This window comes from Nannobrachium achirus (genome assembly GCF_963921795.1).
Source record: "Nannobrachium achirus genome assembly, chromosome: 19".
In the NCBI taxonomy this organism is placed as follows: domain Eukaryota; kingdom Metazoa; phylum Chordata; class Actinopteri; order Myctophiformes; family Myctophidae; genus Nannobrachium; species Nannobrachium achirus.
The window spans coordinates 2,740,484-2,761,956 of NC_137826.1; the positions used below are offsets into that span (position 1 = coordinate 2,740,484).

Consider the following 21,473-nt stretch of genomic DNA (forward strand, 5'->3'; position numbering starts at 1 on the left):
TGTCTTTTAAGAGCATCTGCTAAATGCCTAAATTGTCTCTGGGAAATATTCTAAACGTCCATTGGTTATGGCTTGAAAACATGGCCAAAGCAGCAGAGAGTGTGCTTGCAAGGATGCACACAAGCAGATGTGCTAATATTGAGCGTAAACTACGGTACTGTAAAGAATACAGCAGCACATATTGCCATGTTCCTTCCCATCTCCCAAAAGACACAACTGTTGTTGTTCTGTACACACGGGCAGCTGCAGCTTTGCACCTGAGGACAGGCGTCCAATCAGTGACCGAGGATCAAATCCCTGTGCAGGATGAGCTAATACTGCCATTGCTGGGCATTACATCACTGAGTTGACTTACTTAGTGGGATTGTACAACACGCGTCCGCGCCTGCTGTAATACCAACAGGAGTGAGTGAGTGAGTGAGGGAGTGAGGGAGTGAGGGAAGGTGAAGTGAACACTGGCCAGGGGTGTCGCACGGAATTCTGGGCCCTGGGTACAAGGATTCACTGCGGGCCCCCCATGAATGTTCTTCATAGGGGGAGGGGGTTTAACCCATTTAGACTGGGAACGTATTATTACGCATTATTTTGTGCTTTAAAGTTGTACCATGTAACTTTTTTTATAAAACAAATCTTAAAATTGTCCTAACTGTTAAATCGCTAAAGTTTTAGAACACCCACTCCGTTATTTTCAGCTTCTGAAGCCTTCTCTTTATATGTTTTCTTCTTAGCAGTGACAGGGGCGGGATTTCGCGCCAAAATGACGTAATCTGCATCATCTGTATACGTTGTGTATACGTTGCCCAATCACATCGCCGATCATGCACACATGGTACACTACCGGCCAATCACAGCTTATCTGCTCTGGTCTCCAGGAAGCGCCTCCGCTTGGCTACAGTGTTTACCATGGTGAAGGATTTTAACCTCTTAATCCACAAATCCTGGCCAGAAAATTACGTTCTACCATGCGTTCTACCCCTCCACGGATTACTATCGGTCGCGGTGGTTTGCTGGCGCCGCTCCGGTGGTCCGCGGCGGTGGTCCGCGACGACTCCGGCCGAAAAACGGCCGAAAAAAGCAATACCGCTACTGACCACTAGTTGAGCAACTTACACAGTATAGCTTTAACTATTGAAAAATAGCAGATATACAAGCTCACAGCGCTGCGAGCTTGTAGATTTGCTATTTTTGAAAAACCTTGAAAGTTTGAGAATAGTCTTTGAATATTTCAGATCCTTCTGTGTTTCTATGTAAGTGGTGCTCAAATTCCTTTCATGTCAAGGACCCCCAAAATGATATGTATTCGGCCACGGACCCCCATCTCAAAATATTTAGTTCCAGGGACCCCACAGAAGCAAAGTTTGAGTTACAAATGTTCGCTTTAAAAAAAATACATATATTCAAAGATTTGCACACATTTTCAAAAAATAGCAGATCTACAAGCTCACAGCGCGGCACTCGGTGCTGTCTGTGAGCTTGTATGTCTGCTATTTTTCAAAAGCTAAAGTATTTTAAGGCCCCCTCCACCTTGGGCCTCAGTAACTCAGTCCCACTACCCACCTTGCCCCCCCTCCCCCTCCCCCCTTGTGACACCCATGGAATTGACAGATAGTGATGTTATTCATTTTGTGTTACCCTGGTAGGCCCACCGTAGGCAGGGTATAGACTCTATTAGATGGATGGTACATGTCAAACAGCATATACTCATTTGTACAATAAGTCATAACATGAACACTACCGTCTCTATTCAGGGCATGCCATGAACCAAAGGTTCTGTGACAATAGGCTGAGCATTTGCCGAAAATATCTGTTCTACAAGCTTGTAGAGCAGCTGTTTTCAGTGAAGGGATTTGTTGTACACTCTAAGAAAGAATTCTGTGACCGAGTAAATAGCACTATTAGAAAAGGTTATATTTACTCAATAAAATCACTGAATATCATGTATGTGATTGTTTGAGTAGGTCACACCAAACAAAATGAGTAAAAATCCAACTGTTCTTTTTGAGTTAGATGTACATATATTATTTGAGTTAATTTCATGAGAATAAATTAGTATTTGACCAACTGATTTTATTCATGAATTATACTCAATTTGTTTTGGTAATTTTCCTTCATAATATTTGAGTATGGAGTACTTATATGGATCAATTTAAAAAGACCCTTAATTATTATTCATTCCAACTTAATAATCTTTCATCTCTCACAACAACTTAAACAATTGAGTAGATATGACTAAGATTCAAAATTGTACACAAGGGTTCATGGGAAAGTTCTACTGGAACATTCTGTCAACAAACAGCAGCAGCACACATCTTCTTCAACAAGAAACCTGGAGAGTGTTTGCAAATATTGGTAAGTAGATTTACTGTATCTTTGTGCATATAGGCTACACAAATGTATTGGGTATAACTTATGTTCTTTACAAAGGTTTGCAGCTAGTTAAGGTTACAGTGAGAGGAATGTGCAAGCCCTCTAGTCATTGTGACTTTTTGCATTTATTACAAGCTATGCACAGCTGCATACAATGGTGTGTACAATGAAGATAAAATGCACAGGTATAGGCCTACATTATTATCTACATGTCTTCTTTTTTACTCTTCCCCTCATCTCTGTCTTCCAGGTTAGTGCAAAGTTCAGGATGATCACCACACTGAATCTTGAGCCAAAATGTATGGCAATGTTGGACTTCTATACCCCCAAACTACTGTCCATGTTCAAGAAGGGCAGTTTGGGCACAAATGAGTATTGTACTTCAGGTATGAAACTTTCATTTACTCTAACTGCTTTAATTATATTTCACCTGGCTAATGACAATAATTACTATATTAATTTATGCTAAACTCATCTTTATCCCCTGCAACTCTCTCTCTCCTGATTATTCATTTCTAAATGTATGTCTTAATAGCTACTAAGGACAGTCTCCCAGCTTCCGTTGCTAAAACTGGGTTGTGGAAACAATTGTATTGCCAAAGTTTATGTTAGTTATGAAAGTGCAGTCATACTTTTTCTTTATTGTTCAAATAATTCTTTTTCTATTCTGCAGAGAGGAATCCCCAATCAACGAACACGAGAGGTCATCATCCGATGTCTCATCGACCATCTGGAAGAAGATAGTGTCAAGATCAAGGACTTTCAAGTTAGTAAAATAAATGTTTTGACGTTTTAATGTCATCGTGGATGAGACCATCACATGCAAAGGAACAGCATAGTGATGTCCAGAGAATGAGGTTGTGACATTGGCTGAATGGCTGTTGCATCCGTTGCATGTCTGGTCCAACTGATTCAAGATTATGCCCAGGGCTGCATGTGTGGAGACAGCTAGGATTGCTCAATGTGTGTCTGTTTGTCTTGTAACATTTAGCCTGAAAGTGAGCTCTAAACAATTATCTTCACAATGTGTGCAGGAAGGAAGCTGCTGGTGCACCTGTCAGGGTAGAAGAGAAGTTGACAGAGGAGGTGATGATGAAGATGAAGATCTACCTGCTGCAGAACCAAGAGGACTCAATGAATGAACCTACTGATGTAGGTATTGTGATTAAGGGCATCACTGCCCTCAACAATCTTGGGGGTCTGCTGCTATCTGTTGGGACTGTTCTATGCCTTTAATCTGAGATACCCCAAGAACCTCAGATATGGTCTTGAGATGTTCCAAAAAGTACTAGTTGAGTTGGATCCTGGACACCTTTCAGCCAAAGTTCAGAGACTGAAAAAATGTCTGCTTGCCGACTACTGTTCAGCAAGATGCTCTCAGAAAGTGGGTATAACCTACTGAAAGTGGATTCATTGTCAAAACAGCATTTTTGCAATGGTATTTGTTGCTGATAGTAATTAGTTAATGTAAAGTGTTTGTTTCTGGTGCATTCGAGTCATAATGCAAACAGGTCAGTTTAGCATATAGACATTACACGTGTGCATAGTCAATATGTTTAAATGTTGAGCTACTGTAAATGCTTATTTATTATTTCATATTCCAAGTTGTGATTTTCTTTCATGCCAAATGGCCTCTGACTGTCTTTAATGTATTTTGTGGTTATGACTTACTGTTCATTTGATGGGCTCATTGTTCTTATGGTGCATAATGTTTGACAGACTGCTTACTTACAGTATGCACAGTTCAATTAGAGGTACTTATATACAGTATTGTGAACACACACTGCTCTTTAGTAAACAGAATTTTAAAAGTGTCAGGGATACCCCTTTCCTGATCATTATCTTTAAACATATTGTTTTTGCAGGCATTGTTGCATGTCATTTACATACTAAAGTATGTTGAATGTTCATACTTGATGTGGTGTTACACTGGTCAAAATTAGTTGATTAAAAACATAATTATCTGCATAATTATTTCATGTGTATTCATTTGACATCATGTACTCCTGGAGTAAAAGGTAAAGTAAATGAAAGGGGTAAATGGTACTACGGTATATGAATTAAATCAATAAAAGTAAATGAATAAAGTAAATGTGACATATTTGTTTTGTTAAATCATACTCTAATATTCAATTAGATCTACTTAATATTTCAATGTATTTACTTGTAGTCTTTAGTGGCATTGACTGAATAATTTAATTATATCTACTCAATTTCTTTAGGTCATTGTACTCAATTTTAGTTGTTAATAAGTACGTAAAAGTTTTGGTTACTTTTACTCAAATCAATTGAGTATCATCTACCTGATTTCATAACAGTAATATTTACTCAATATTTTTGAGTGTAAAAATGTTTCACCAATAAAATTGAGTAGAGCCTAGATTTTGTTTTTAGAGTGTAGAGGGGAACGATGTATAGAAGTATGTTTTAGTGGTCAATTGCCATCTCCATAATTTCCCAAAAGGTGTTCCATTCTTCACACTTACATACAGTATGTCCTAATCCTGAAGTCGGTCACTAAGAAGCAACAACACAATTAATTGTATTTTATTTTATTCTGTTGTTTTCATTGTTAATCATTTATTTAACTGCTTAAAACATGTTAAAACATTGAGCAGGGTCCCCCCCAGGGGTCTGTACTCATTTCTTTGGCCTTTCTCCCTTCAAGTATGCTGAAAATGTCAAGCTCACAACGCAGTACATTGGCTATTTCTGTCCGATGTTAGCCTATTTTCACAGAACGTTGGCCTACTATGACTTGCCCAGAATAGGGACGCGAGGGTTCATGTGGGTAACCAGGGTAAAACCACACTGGGAATTCTTCTCTCAAAAAGGGCCCTAGCCAAGAAGGCAGCATACAGCAGGGGTTGACATTAAGGTCTCAGAGGCACTTGCCCATCGGGCAAGTACAGGTCATGTTCTACTTGCCCGAAGGTAATGCCCACTTGCCCGAAAAGTAAATCGTCCATTATAAAATGATAGGTACGATTTTAATTACCGCTCAATTTAACACTTATTTCTTTACTTTCTGGGGCTGTGCGATAAAATGCACATACCTCAATACCTCCAAATCCAAATACCAAATACTTAAGCTATGATTGAATATGTCTATGGGTTCACACTTGTTATTTTTTATTTTTGGAGCGGTGAAAGCGCTCCCAATAGACAGGTATGTCCGTGGGTATGTGGGTGGGTGGCTGGGTGGCTGGCTGGCCGTGTCCGTAGCCTGGCAATACCTTGAGTGGCCACACACAACACACTAGTTAAAGGAGGGGCGCTGTTTTGTGCAGGCCAGGCACACTCACCACTCACTCACAGGCACAGTTTACAGTTTACAGTTTAGGCATTTAGCAACACACACAGGGTATAGCTGCTCAGATTCACCGCTCCACTTCGAACCGAGGTTTGATTTATTAAATGTAGCAACAGTAAAAACAGCACATTATAGGTAAATAGTGCTCTTATTTTACATTCCACAGACCAGAAGACACAGCGCACTGGCCACGTTCAGGTGTTTAGACAGATATCTTGTGTTGTGTTTATAGACATTTGTGTCCCCTCTCAAATGAGCACTTGCCCTGTCGGGCAACCTGAAAGCCAACTTCACCTGCCCTGACGTTTTATTTACCTGCCGGGGGCAGGTGGGCAAGCCTTTGTGTCAATGCCTGATACATATAGTTTTACATGTACAAACAGTCAAAACAAAACAAAAACAAGAATACACAATTACAACAGGAATAAAACAAAGCATATCGAAAATTGAAGATTAGGGCAAATATTTAAAAACATGAGCACTCCATGGCCAAGCAGGTGTCAAATTTGTTCATTAAAAATGATCAATTCCAATTAGGGAATCTAACATCAGACGAGAACGGCACAGCATACTGTAGCTGAAAGTGAGTTTCCCAAATTCTGTTCTCACAGTGGGAACATGATATGACATCATGTCATGAACCTAACTCTTTCAAACTGGCACCAATTACTAGGGATGGAGCTTGTTAATTCTTATTGATAATGAGCACCTTATCGATCCTGCTTATCGAGCCAGGCTTTTATCAAGCCCACTATTGAGCGTTTTCTAATATTTTGTGGAAAGATATGAGACGACAAATTCAGAACATAACTTGTATCTTTTTTTTATTGGCCAGTTGTTGCAACTGTGACTTTGTGGCTAAAACAATCATTCATTAGTGTGCAATAAGTGTTAAATGGCTTTATATTATGGATAGTACTGTAATAATTTCTTTGGTCGCCTCTTGTCTTGATTGTTTAAACATGACATCATGGGCCGCTATGCTTGAAAAGCCCAAAGCTTATTGATACCGGGTACTCAATAAATCTGTTAACAGGTTATCGAGCTACCCTTGTCTAGGGCTCCATCCTTACCGATTACACACTGATGTAATATTCCAAACATGCAGTAGAGGCAAAGACCCTGAACAAGAATATGGAAATGAAGCACTCTGCGTTTATGCTCTGGGTGTGTTGTTGTTATGGCATCACCCTATGCTACCAATGCCATAGAGTCCCATCAGAAACTCTAATGGGAGAAGGAAGCCATAAGAAATATAACATACACTGGACAAAATTACCACAGAGTGGACATACCGCCATGTTTTATTCATAGACTGCAATGATGTGCAGGCTTTATGGGGGTCCCAGCAGACACCAGGTTCACCTGGCCAACAAGACTTGTGTCTTATGTTTGCATCATCTACTTTATCTTAGAACAGGGGTCTTCAACGTTTTCAGGCCAAGGACCTCTTAGTCGAGAGAGAGATATGAAGCAGGGACCCCCACAACCTTTTCATAGATTCCAAATGGTTTCATCGTTTGACAGCAAGATCAGCAGTGTATTTTGGATTCATGTCAAGTTGTGTTTTCAGATATTTAACCACTTGAACCGTCAATACTTACAATAAACTTGACATTTCACTCTGTACTTTTTTCCCCCTCTACACCAAAGCTCTTGGCCAAAAATACGCTCACAAGCTCACAACGCCTCGCAGTGCGGGGCGTTGTGAGCTTGTAGGTCTGCTATTTTTGGCTTAAGTTCTCAGAATATGGACACTAGGGTTCAAGTGGTTAATATAAAAAAGGAGAAAAAAGGTTTCTATCACACAAAGATTTGGAAGCCCCTTGTAGTAACTCTGGGGACCCCTAGGGGTCCGGGGCCCCCTGTTGAAGACTCTTTTCTTAGAACTGACCTCTAAGACACAGCACTGATGCGTACAAATGGAAGAAAAAGCCACTTCAGTGGTCTTTACGAAACCATTTGGTAATGAGCGTTCTTGCAACACAGCTTGGGTGGTGGTGACAACAGCCAATTCATCTAATGTAAACAGGAGTGCCGGAGGCAAACGGAAGACCAGCACTAATGGATACATCATCTTACGTTTATTGAGGGAATTTAATGGGAGATAATTGATCAGTTAAGAGTTGGTGTTCTGTTTGTTTTGCTACTTAAGTTGTCACAGCTGACTGTGTGCACTCGACATGGTTTAGAAGAGTGGGAGCTGCTTCTACCATGAGCCGTTAGTTACCAAGGGGAAATAAATGGTCAGGTAAATAAAGCGTACCGAGTAACAAGGATAACAGGTAAACAACATCAAACATCTTGTTTAGAGCATCCGTCTAAACAAGACGCTATCTCAATATAACATTCTTAGCATCTGTGTGTCTGGCGTGTCCATCCAAACAACGTACAACCCAGCAAGCACGTCAGGACCTGGACCAATCAGTGTCGTCTCGATTGGGGCCAGATCACAGCCCATATGGGGACGATCTTGACGTCATCACCAGGACGTCATATGGACTTTTTTTGTTTGACAGGATTATTGTTATTGTTTGTAATGTTAGTTACTTGAAATATGAGCATATAAGGTTACATTCTGGGACATATCTAACTAGTTATGATATTGATCTGGTCTAGAATTTCACCTGATTTCAACCAACATAAATCCTGTCAAACAAAAAAGTCCATATGACGTCCTGGTAATGCCGCCAAGATCATCCCCATATGGGCTGTGATCTGGGCTGGCCCCAATCGAGACGTCACTGACTGGTCCAGGTCCTGACCGTGCTTGCTGGGAATACTTAGATGGTAACATGTGACCATCGCCTCACCTACTGCATAAATGACATGCCCAAAAAGCAACCCCCCATCCAGGTGTGGAGTGGGGTCCCGACTCGCTCCCACAATATACAGCATACTAACATATTTTGACAATGGATCAGTGTTTTATCACCGTACTTTTAACCAAACTCCACGGACGTTATTTCCCACATAACACTGTGAATCCAAGGATTTTGTCTTCTGAGCAGCGCTGCTCATTCAGACAAAAAAAGATCCAACTGGAGGCACACCTTGCCAGAGGCAGTCATCCAAGTCATCCGGGGAGGATGCTCTGTGCCTGGACCGTGGGTCGCTCGCTAAATCACCAACCTGAGAGACACGACTACAGATGGTGGAACAGCACTGCAGTACGAAGGTGATAAGATAAATAAAACACACAGTATGTGCGGGGGCGTTGCCGCGTATGTCTGTCTAGACCGCCAGCCTTTACACAGCGTTTTAGAGACTCACGTCCCCACAGCAATGCGTCAGACAATGGAAAATAAAACGGATGTGTTTTTAAAGCTCGAAATGTAGACATGGATTATAACAGGGGTCTTCAACAGGGAGTCCGGGACCCCAGGGGGTCCTCAGAGTTACTACAGGGTATACTTCAAATCTTTGTGTGATAGAATCCATTTTTTTTTCTTCTTTTTTATATTTAACCACTTGAACCCTAACGTCCATATTCTGTCAAATTTAGCCAAAAATAGCCGATCTACAAGCTCACAACGCCTCGCAGCGCTTGAGCTATTTTCGGCTATTTTCAGCAAAGAGGTTTGGTGTAGAGGGGAAAAAGAGCAGACTAAGTACAGAGTGAAAGGTCAACTTTATTAAGTATTGATGGTTCAAATGGTTACATATCTGATAACACAAATTGACACGAATCCAAAATACACTGATGATTGTGCTGTCAAACGATGAAATGGAATCTGTGGGTCCCTGCTTCATCTCTCTCTCAGCTAAGGGGTCCTTGGCCTGAAAACGTTGAAGACCCCTGGTTTAGAATATTAACATCTTCAAATAAGATGTATAGCTAAAGCAATCAGTTGCCGTGCTACAGCAGGTGCCCGTGGGGATGTCATCATCATCATGCTGGAATTCTACTGCAGCACATACAGTATATAAAATATAATACAGGCATGAGATATCATCAGCTTCAGCACCATCACTTGTCTTGGCAACCTGACATGTAAACAGAACTTTTGACTGCAGCAAGTGGCCAGGCGGGGCAGCAATGCATTGCTACTCAGTAATGTTGATGGATGAGGATGTGGGAGGAGGTTGCTGCCAGTCGGCTCTGTGGGAGAGCAGAGCAAACGACCATACCAAACTAGAGATGAGCATCACAGCCGAGCAGACCACCATACCAAACTAGTTGCCATGTCTGACTTTGGGCTTGTTTTTCTGTAAAAGTTGCTTGTAAATATATACATATATATGTATAAATTAGGGGTGCAAAATATCGAACCGAATATCAAAATACCGAACCGAATGACCATGTACCGAATCCACAACAATACCACTCCACATCCACATTCCCCTGGAACCCCCTCAAGGACCCCTAGGGGTCCGCACAGCCCACTTAGAGAACCACTAACCTAGAGGTTGGGTACCGTATTGTTCAAAGGTAAAACAAAAAAATATGTAGTTATAAAAATACATTTATAAATCAAGGACATTTCTTGGTTTATTTTTTTGTATGGAAAATGTTTTGGCTTGTTTTTGTAGATCTGGCGGCAGAGCTCACAGCAGGCGACCGGACCGAACCAGAGATGAGCCTCACAGGCAAAACAACAACCGAACCATAATAGAGGAGAAGGAGAACGTCACACAGTGTTCAGGGGAACAGGAACACAGGCTTTTTTTTAGTGCGTTCATGCGCAACACTGCTCACAGCAGCAGACAACCCACACACAACCCAATCAAACGTATTGGCCTCCAGTCAAGGTCAAAACCACTCTGTGGTCTCTTTTGTAAAAAAGAAAGAAAAATCGGTTATCTCAGATCAAACGATTAAACGACACACTGCAAACATTATGTGAAATAGTCAGACCCTCCTTTTGCCAGGAATTGATAACAGTACTGAAGACAGTGGGTCTACAACAAGGGGCTTCAATAGGGGATCCAGGGCCCCTATGGGGTCCTTAGAGTTGCTACAGGGGGTCCTCCAAATCTTTGAGTGATATGTATATATTTTCTTATATTAACCACCACTTGAACACTAGTGTCCATATTCTGAGAAATATAGCCAAAAATAGCAGATCTACAAGCTCACAACGCCTCGCGCTACGAGGCGTTGTGAGCTTGTAGATCTTCTATTTTTGACAAAGAGGTGTGTTGGGAAAAGAGCAGACTAAGTACAGAGTGAAAGGTCAAGTGTTCAAGTGGTTAGATATCTGAAAACACAATTTGACATGAAACAATGAAACTAAATGGAATCTATGAACAGGTTGTGGGGGTCCCTGCTTCATCTCTCTCTCTCAACTAAGGGGTCCTTGGCCTGAAAACGTGGAAGACCCCTGGTCTACAATGTACAACTGAGGTATTTAGCAGACATTCTCAGTTTCTCACGCAGAGTAACTTAACAATAACCTAACCATGACACTACTTCTTCTTAGTCATTCTCTTATGCATAATAATAAAATATTATTGGCACATACATGAGTGTCAAGCCAAAAACATACAACATTATGCTAAATACTGCTAGTACTGGGTGTCTTCTTCTGTAATTAACACATCTGGTGCCAACCCCGAGTTTCCCGAGTTTGAAAAGGTACTACCGCTGTGCCAACCCCGAGTTTCCCGAGTTTGGGCCGTTTTTGAAAAAAAAAAATAATAATAATAATAATATTTTTTTGGACCTCCAGAAATGTATTGGGCATGATCGCGATCGGGAAATTGCATGTTTAACCCCCATACCAACCCATTCTTTCAAACACGGCAGCCATGTTTGTTTACAGCTGAAGAAAACATAATGGCTGATAAATCATGAATGCCTGAACGGATTTCCAAGCGGATGTTTTTGTTTGAAAGCTGTGAACAGTGTGCACACACGTGGTGCATCATCTAGGCATGGGCGTGCACTTTTTACACAATTGCGCAATTACATGGAAGTCTATGGTAACCATGGCAACGTGGGACATTGAAGAGAAAAAATCATAGCAACATATTTATATGAATGTACAGGAAGGAACAACAACAACATGACATGGAGGCACTCTCTCTCAGTTGCCCGATATCTACCAAGACCATTCTGCACTGATGGAGGGGAAAAGGGGAAAAAAAAGAAAAACCTTCATTCAGAGAGCAGGGAGGTGGGCGGTGGGGGGGGTGCTGCCGCTTTTCAGCATAACAAACCCAAGTCCCTTTCTCTATGTTTTTTCATGTCCAGTTTCTCTATGGGGCGCCTTCAGGGCTTACACAATGCAAATCACTCTGGATGCCTATTCATGGATTGATTAAGCCGCTCGGAGCGGGATCGCAAATCTGCGCTAGATTTGAACCACTTTAACCATTGTGTTATGCTTTATCTATTGAAAAATAGCAGATATACAAGCTCACAGCGTGGCACCGAGTGCCGCGCTGCGAGCTTGCAGATCTGCTGTTTTTTGAAAAATCTTGAACATTTGTGCAAGTCTTTGACCCGGTTCTATACATGTCTTCTAAATCCTTCTTCTAAATCAGTGGTTCTCAAACTTTATCATGTCAAGGACCCCCAAAATTACATGCATTGTAAATAACGTTGTTCCAGGTACCCCCATGCAAAAGCAAATATTTGAGTTAAAGATGTTCGCTTTTAAAAAGATATATTCAAGGACTTTTTGAATGTCTGGCCCTCAGATTTTTCAAAAATACCACCAGATCTACAAGCTTGCAGCGGGTCACTCGGTGCCGCGCTGCGAGCTTGTAGATCTGCTAGTTTTTCAATAGTTAAAGCATTAAATAATTCTAGGCCTAAATTGGTTAATATGCAAAGACAGCCCATCCTCATCTAACAGTCAGCGGCGGGGAAAATATAACGTACTGCTGCCAGCAGAGTCCTTCTGAAGTTTTATCCATTTGGGTCCCATCAATAGCTTTAGGTTAACTGTAAGAACTTTAAAGTGCAATATGAAGTTGCATTAATTTGCTGTATGTATAATGTAATAGTTTCATTAGTTTTCCATAATAAAGTATCTAGTAATTTTTAACCGGCTAATATAAAGCTGAAACTCGCTCGCATCCAAAGGGTAATTCCAGGCCATGTACTATAGTACTTTATGATGGACTTACAGTAGATCGGTTTTCTTAGCAATCTGGGACATTTATCATGTTTTTGGTTGATACACTTACTTGCACTTACTTGGACCTTGTTGTATCTCTGGATAAGAGCATCTGCACAAAATCGTAATCTGGCAATAATATGGCAGTAGCTAACAATAACACAGAGATGCATGATAGATGTAAATAATGTGGCACTGTGCTGCTTCAAAACAAAGATGTACTGTCCCACAAGAAAGCTGCTCAGAAAAAAGCATCCGATCCGATGAATAATGTGCTTTCACAAAATTAGTGCTGAAGATATGCATCTCTTTTATACAGCTAAACTCTATTTCACATCCTCTTTTGACTTTCACAAGAGATTATATCCTTTAATTCATGCTAATTTTAAGTAGACTGGAATAAGATTGTTCATTACCTATACTCTGGCTGAGATTTGTTTTTAGTTTTTTTTCTTTCTTTATGTCTTATCAGGAAGCTACATAGAGTTATACAATTTAGGCAATTAGTAGACTCTCTTAGAGTGAATTCAGAGTGAACTAGAAGCAGTGCTCTTCCGAGCACAGGTCTCCACCAGGCCACACAAATCGGCCTGTTATAGCGCCACCATGAGGCTGATTTAAAAAATGTGGGGCAGAGGTTCTGAATTAGCATCCAGGGAGTGTGTGTGCTCAGTTTGGCAGCGATCGGGCCAACGGCGCCGGAGATTAGCTGCTCACAAACTGCGAGGACGCACGGACGCACGCACGCACGCACGGACGGACGGACGGACGGACGGACGGACGGACGCACGCACGGACGGACGGACGGACGGACGGACGGACGGACGGAGGGGAAAACATACTCTCCCTCAGCCTTCGGCTGGTGGAGACAATAAACGTGTGGCATGCCATGAATCCTGGTCAAAGCAGAAGGCCAGCACTAATGGATAAATCATTTATCCATTTATTGAGGGAAATGAATGGAAGATAAGTGATCAGATTTAGTGCTGGTATTATGTTTGTTTGTTTTGATACTTAATATATTAAGTTCTACAAAGTAACACCAAAGGACACCAGGTAACCTAAGCTTTCTAAACCAGTTCTCAAACTTTCAAATGTCAAGGTCTTCCCTTAACTCTGACAGTGTACAAATGGAACCAAATGAACCCGCCAGGGTTTGTACACTGCCAGAGTTACAGACTTGTATGGGTCAAAGGAACCCACAGAGTCACTGGAATCCACTTTGAGAACCACTGGTCTAAACAACATGCTATCTCAATAACATTCTTAGCATCTGTGTCCAACATGTCCATCCAAACAACATACATGACCAACACACTAGACATCGGAACAGGCAACAAGGAGTGATACGCGGAGTGAGGAGTGCTAGAGGTTGAACTAGAGTCTGAAGAGGTGAGTTTTCAGACTGCGGTGAAAAAAATGGGGAGTGAGTCTGCAGTTCTCTCTGACTGGGGGGGGGGGGGAGGTCATTACACAGCTTGGGAGCCAGGAGGGAGAAGAGTCTAGAAACAGAGTCAGAGTTGTGTGTTGCCTACAGAATAGTTAAGACAATCCCTTGCATGGATTTTCTCTTGATCGGGCAAAAGATCATGTACAGTCAGTCGTTCATTATCTACATTTTAGATGCACAAAATGATCCAGTTTTCGTCCTTGCATTGATTAAGAGAGATAAGTAAAAGAGGACTTTCTCTCTGTGACAATAAATGACAATTGTTCCCCACCTGCCATATAACTGCCACAAATGGGAGAGTGGTAAACAGCCACCATGTATTTCATAGAATATATTGAGTAAAATTCGACTCTATCTGCCTCTTCCACACTCACCTCAATCAATAATGTTCCATTACTCATGAGTATTTGAAAATAATTGACAACACAGCTAAAAGGCATAGTGTACTGTAAATAAATAGTAGTATGACCCAATGTCTCAACGCATCTGCACAGTTGGCAGTTAGTATAGCTTCCAGTATGCTGAAGTTAGATGAAAAGATTCAGGCAGCTAGGAGAAGATTAGTGCAAGGAAAGTTGATGTGGCTGTGATTAACATTTCATTATAGGGACCAAAAATGAAAGACAGGCCAGTCACTAATGGGGAATAGCTAAACCCTGCTATTATGACTCATTAGGACATCATTCACTGATGTAGGAATTTGCTATTACTAGAGGAAGAGTAACTAAGCAGTTATGCGCTGAGTTGGGAGGAGGAATGCCTCTGTAATTTGGGTTAATACATTTGCATATGGGGGCAGGGGCGTCACACCAAATTCTGGGCCCTGGGTACAAGTATTCACTGCGGGGCCCCTGTGCTTTAACAATTGAAAAATAGCAGATATACAAGCTCGCAGCGCGGCACCGAGTGCCGCGCTGCGAGCTTGTAGATCTGCTATTTTTTGAAAAATCATGAAAATCTTTGAATATTTCAAAAACCTATGTTTCTATGTCAGTGGAACTCAAACCTTTTCATGTGAAGGACCCCCAAAATGGTATGTATTTGGCCACGGGGTGACGGGGTACAAATGTTCGCCTAAAAAATACATATATTCAAAGATTTGCACACATTTTCACGACTTTTCAAAAATAGCAGATCTACAAGCTCACAGCGTGGCACTCGGTGCCGCGCTGTGAGCTTGTATATCTGCTATTTTTCCAATAGCTAAAGTATAAAATAATTAAGGCCCCTCCACCACCTTGGGCCCTAGTAACTCAGTCCTACTTTCCTACCCCTTGTGACGCCCCTGTATGGGGGCACCAGTGGGAAACTGAATAGCAGCCGTGATGTAGTAGGCTACAGTGCAAAATGTCTGCGCGTCACTTTGAATCCTGGATCTTCACTCCGCTAGAAGCAGAGCAGGCCTAGTTCTTTTCAGGGCAACAAACTAAAAAAGCCTTATAATTTTCCCTTGTTAAACTGGCTTTTACAGTTTCCCCTCGTTTCAAAAATAGGCCATATTATTTTCATAGCGGCTTTGAACTTGCCACAGAAGTCAAAGTCCCACATGTTAGCCATTTTGGAATTGTTTATTTTCTTTGCCCCAAAATGTTGACTAAATCTTAAACTGCCTTCTTCCCAGAGTCAGCGCCACACTCAATGAGCGTAAACAAGTTTCTGGAGAAGACGCTTCCAGGGAAGAACCTATTCCTTTCCTCTGTGCATGCCGAGAACTGAGGCTGGAGGAAAGCCAAGTAAAGAGACGGGCATTCCCTGCTCCTGGAGGAGGGCCTTGAATTTGATAAGAACCTCCAGCATGGCACGGGCACGTTTGCCAAGCTGTCAACACGACTACAGGGACAGACAGGGAACGTGACAGAGGAGAAGAGCAGTGCTCTAACATTAACATGTCACCACCACTCACCGGCACAAACATCCCTGCATCGCTAACTCAAGTCCCAAACCAAACAACGTCTCCCAATAAAGTATCCCAAACATTAACAGCAGTCAGATGTAGACCTTTTATAGACATTCAAGTAGCTCACAAATTATTGCACCCCCACCCGCCCCCAGCCCGCGAATTATGAGGGGGCAAAAGGTGAGTCTCAAATTTTCCCTCTTCCCTCGCTGGAGCCTGCAGAGAGAGGAATGTAGCTTTCACCGGAGTCTTCTCCACCCCCTGTGTTCTTTTTAAGCTATAGACTGACGGCGACATGTGCAGCACATCTCATCTCTCCAACAACGCTGGAAATATAGCCCAGACTAGGGGTCTTCAACGTTTTCAGGCCAAGGACCCATTAGTTGAGAGAGAGATGAAGCAGGGACCCCCACAACCTATTCATAGATTCCATATAGTGTATTTTGGATTCATGTCAATGTGTGTTTTCAGATATTTAACCACTTGAGCCGTTATTACCTAATAAACTTGACCTTTCACTCTGTACTTAGCACCGGGCGCGGCCGGAACCGCCACGCTTTCACTTCCTCCATCACTGTGGTATAGAGGCTGGTTCTGCTCTTTTTCCCCTCTACACCAAACCTATTTGCTGAAAATAGCCGATCTACAAGCTCACAACGCCTTGCGCTGCAAGGCGTTGTGAGCTTGTAGATCTGCTATTCTGCTAGTTCTCAGAATATGGACATTAGGGTTCAAGTCAAGTGGTTAATTAAATAAAGAACAAAAAGGTTTCTATCACCCAAAGATTTGGAGGACCCCCGGTAGTACCTCTGAGGACCCCCTAGGGGTCCCGGACCCCCTGTTGAAGACCCATGGCCCAGACTGATCCAACACTGTTGCTTCAGCTTACTGTGGAGGGCCGGACAAAAGGCAGGCCACTTCGAATGCAGTTGCGTAAAAAGCATATTGAATTTAATCCAGCCATTACTCGGCCCTTAGCTTGGGAGATGGCCATGCCTTTACTATTCCAGTTGTTTGTCACTGGCCTTGGAATTTAATTACCACTGAGCTGGAACCAGAGCTGGAAATCAATACCTGTAATTAAAATGGCCGGGGTTTCAGTGCATTACTGTCATTACCCGCTTAATAAACCTCGGGCCTATCAAATAATGTGATCGCTTTCTAAATGCAATGCAAAGTTGTCCAATTCGGTTCTCTTTCTCGTGTATTTCCCTTTCTCTTACCCGCAGTACAGCTGTTTGTGCCATCTTAATATTCCAATTGAATCAATATGTATTTCCTAATACCATCACCTAACACCTCCACCCCCACCCAACCACCTGCATATGACCCACCTTTACTGTAGCCTACAGTATAATACAGGTTAAAGATTATGGACAGAATGATTGCCTAAGGCAGTGGTTCTCAATCTTTTAAGGTCACAACCCCCCAAAATGATCATATTTGAACTGGGGACCCCCACCCTGACAAGCATTTAGAATGTAGGAGTTGAGGCATTCAATTTAGTTTGAATCGAATATTGTGAATATTGTGAAAATAGAAGATCTACAAGCTTACAATGTCTTGAGTTTAACTTGCGAGGCATTGTGAGCTTAGCAAAGTTTGATCAGTTTTTATAGTTTGTTGATTACTTGTGATGCAGCAGCAATGGTATTTTTCTTTCGGGTCCCGAAACACATGTAATGCAAATGCACACTTCCAACGGATGTGTCAGGTACAGTAGCCTATATGCATGCTGCTGTGACAGTGACAGAGAGGAGGGAGCGAGAGAGAGAGAGAGAGAGAGAGAGGGGGGGGGGGGGGGGGGGGGGGGAGAGAGGCGACGAGAGGAAGGCGAAGGGGGAGGGAAGAAAAAGAGAAGGGTCCCCTCCCGCCCCCCGACAGTCCATGAAGCTCAGTGACTGGGTCCTATTGTTTACCAGGGAATAGATAATGAGGACTCAGTGAATCTTAAACGCTAGGACTAAAGGCTATAGGCTATACGTTCCCTCCCCATATACAGCCGAATTAAAATAAGGAATCACCATCTTCTTCAGAAAAATCAATAGGCTATTTCTTTTTCCAGAAGCATGGTGCATTAACATCATGCTATATTATGGTGGTGCCACTGCCTCGAATATATAGAGAGGTCCATCGCACGAAGCAGGTCTGAAATAGTCTGAATGCACTGCACATATTAAAGCACTGGAAAAAAACTGTTTTCATGCCTAATCTGAATATTGCCCCAGTCAGAATTATAGCCTAAACCAGCTTTAATAAAACAAGTTTAAACAGTTACATATTTTTGGCGATGTAATGAAAACAAATTCACGTTTTGCTCAATGAATTGCTACAAAATCCACATGAATATTTTGCAGACTGTTGAGTACACAGGACTCCAAACAAAGCATCCCCCCCAAAGGCTATACGATCCAGGCTCACTTCTGCCCTATTATATAGCCTACTAGTGCGTCACTGAAGGTTATACTTCGCCATCTATTGGATGATAAAAACACACACAACCTAAAAACAATAATGAGACGGAAAGAAAAGAGGGGGAAAAAATATTCATTTTGGAGTTGAGGATTTAAAAACACGTTTCCTCATACTTAAACGAGCCCTGGTTGAAGGGACAGCCAGCAATGGCATGTGTGGACTTATGTTACTGTCACATAATTCTGCATCACAGCATCCATCTTCTGGTTCTAACCTCTACCACCATGCAAGCAATGTGATGACAAAGTGACATAATATGCTGTGGCCAGCATAATCCAGTGGAATATGGTCATATCTAGGTAGGTCTATATGAGACTCAAACTCGAGGCAAACTGAGTCAGTTTACTGGATCTCATCCCGTGGTGGCGCGCACAGCTATTCCATGCCATTCCAAACGCATGGTGGAAAAAGCAACGGTTCATTCTAATACTAGGCATATAACAGGCAAAGTAACGGAAAGCATCTTCATGGCTGAGTGAGAGAGACACACAACTCTCACTTCATGTGTTCTGAATGAAACTTTGTTTCATTGCAGTGTTTGGATATTCCAAGGCAACATCAGACATCAGCTCCCTCCGATAATAACCAACAACTGTCTGTCTGTCTGTCTGTCTGAGTGAGTGCGTGCGTCCCCATCCAGGTCCCCGTGTCACAGACACAGTGATGCCTGCTGCCTGGGACCCGAGGCAGTCAAAGGATGCTGCTGCTGCCTGCTGCACAATAACAGCCTTGTTCATGGAGGAACCACCACCAAACAAAATAGCCATCCCTTAAGGTATCCTCTGCTATGAATGAAATAACTCGCACAATAAACACTTCCATTCAGTGCGATCCTTACCTGCATAGCCAACGAAGAGCACAGCCCAGATGAGATCCCTTGTTTGCAGCATTGCAATCTCTCTACTCTCTCGCAAAGATTATTCTCCTTGAAGGACGGACGGACTTTAAACGCTGCGGGGTTTTTCTCTCTTCTGTTATTCAACGAGGAGGATGGATGGATAATAACCGTTGCCTCTTCCTTTCCTTTCCAATTGATATTCTTCTGGTAAACCGGCGGATAAAATAATGTGGTCCTCTCGTCTTCTCTCTCTCTCGACCCGTGTACGCACGCGAAGCAGGCAGGCAGCACAATGAGTGACAAGAAGCAGCAGCCGTGGCGCGCACAGCACACACACGCAAACACACACACAGACAGACAGACAGACAGTCACGCTGCACGCACACACACTCACACTCACACACACACGGATTACTCCGCCCGCTCGAGTCACTTCTTCCACGCACGCTCACACCACACGCGAGCGCACACACAGACACAGACACACACACACACACACACACACACACACACACACACACACACACACACACACACACACACACACACACACACACACACACACACACACACACACACACACACACACACACACAGGGGGTGGCGATGATGGGGGGTTGGTGTTGGTTGGTGGAGATACAGACCTATGTCAAGCGCGCGTAAATGAGGATAGAGTCCCGCGTCAAGTCAGACGAGCGTAGCAATGCAACTTCCGGTCGGAGGTTTAACAGTAAAAGTTGGTTTGAAAGAAATGAATGGGTCCTCATCATCTCATTAGTAGAAATCATGTCCTTGGCTAATAATAGGTTATTTACTTTGCGCCAAAAAAAGAACATTTATACAGCCTAACGTAGGCAACATTTTTTACTTAAAAAAAGTATTAATGCTGCAATATATAGACCTAATTACAGGTAAAAGTACGCAATTCAAAATGTAGGCTACTTTAGTAAAAGTATGCGTTTTGGCATTACAATGTAGACCTAGGCCTACTTAAAAGTACAAAAAGTAAAAGTAGGCCTACAAAATGTTTGAAAATAGCAGATCTACAAGCTCAGTCAGCTTGTAGATCGGCTATTTTCAATTAGCCAAGGTATAAAATAGGGATAATGGATGTTTCATAATATTATAATTTGTATCTGCAAAGTAAATAGTAGCTAAAGTTTTCAAATAAATGTAGTGGAGTAAAAGTAGGCTACAATATTTGGATCCGAGATGTAGTGGAGTAGGAGTAAAAGTATTGGACATTGGAAATACTCAAGTAAAAGTACAAATACTTCAAAATTCTAGACCTACTAAGTACAGTGCTTAAGTAAATGTACTTAGTTACTTTACAGAAGTTACACCACTGGCTGCAGATTTCATGGTTTCATCATTAGAATGTAGCCAGCTGGTCCCTGCTGCTATCTCTGTGATTTACAAACACCTGCTTTAAATTAGACTAATTAAGCAGGCTAGTAACTTGTCCCCCCTAAATGCCCCCCGTTTCAAAATAACATCAAACAGTCAGTGAGTGTGCGTCGTTCGTTATTGAGGTATTGTTTTTTGAACAAGTCAAAGCACACACACACACACACACACACACACACACACACACACACAGAGAGAGAGAGAGAGCGAGCTTGGGCCAGCCAGTCCCATCCATAAATGAACTTATAATAATAGGTTGACTAATGACTAACCTCTTTTGAAGTCTTCTTATTACTAGGCTGCAGCAGCAAACGCTTCAATTATCCTGGAGCAGGCTAATGAATCCACTTGGAGAGTTAATTGGCGCTCAATTGCAATTTGGGTCAGTCCATTCATAATCACATAACAGTCCAAGTTTTCCTGAGTTTTTGGCTATCAGAGCTCTGAACTCACTGACCCAGCTGCCATGCAGTTCAATTCTGTCTTCAAAACCTGCTTAGCACTGCACGCTCACCAACAGCTATAAAATAAAATGCATAGCATGACATTTTAGGATGCTAACGAATGCTAACTCATTAATAGAGGAGTGACAAGAAAGAACCCATGATGCACAAATCTACGACTTCAAAATAAAAGCTCTGTCTGTTTAAACCACACAA

General features: G+C 42.2%; 1 protein-coding gene across 1 annotated transcript in view; it reads right to left on the reverse strand.

Moving 5' to 3' along the window:
* ncam1a (neural cell adhesion molecule 1a) overlaps positions 1-19,459 on the reverse strand; it is a gene marked incomplete at both ends in the record, with an annotated part of 537,183 nt that extends 517,724 nt beyond the window's left edge. The window contains one exon of the mRNA XM_080748824.1: positions 19,408-19,459. Coding sequence (XP_080604950.1) covers positions 19,408-19,459 — 52 coding nt within the window. The remainder of the gene's footprint in view (positions 1-19,407) is intronic.
* Between the last annotated feature and the right edge of the window lie 2,014 nt (positions 19,460-21,473).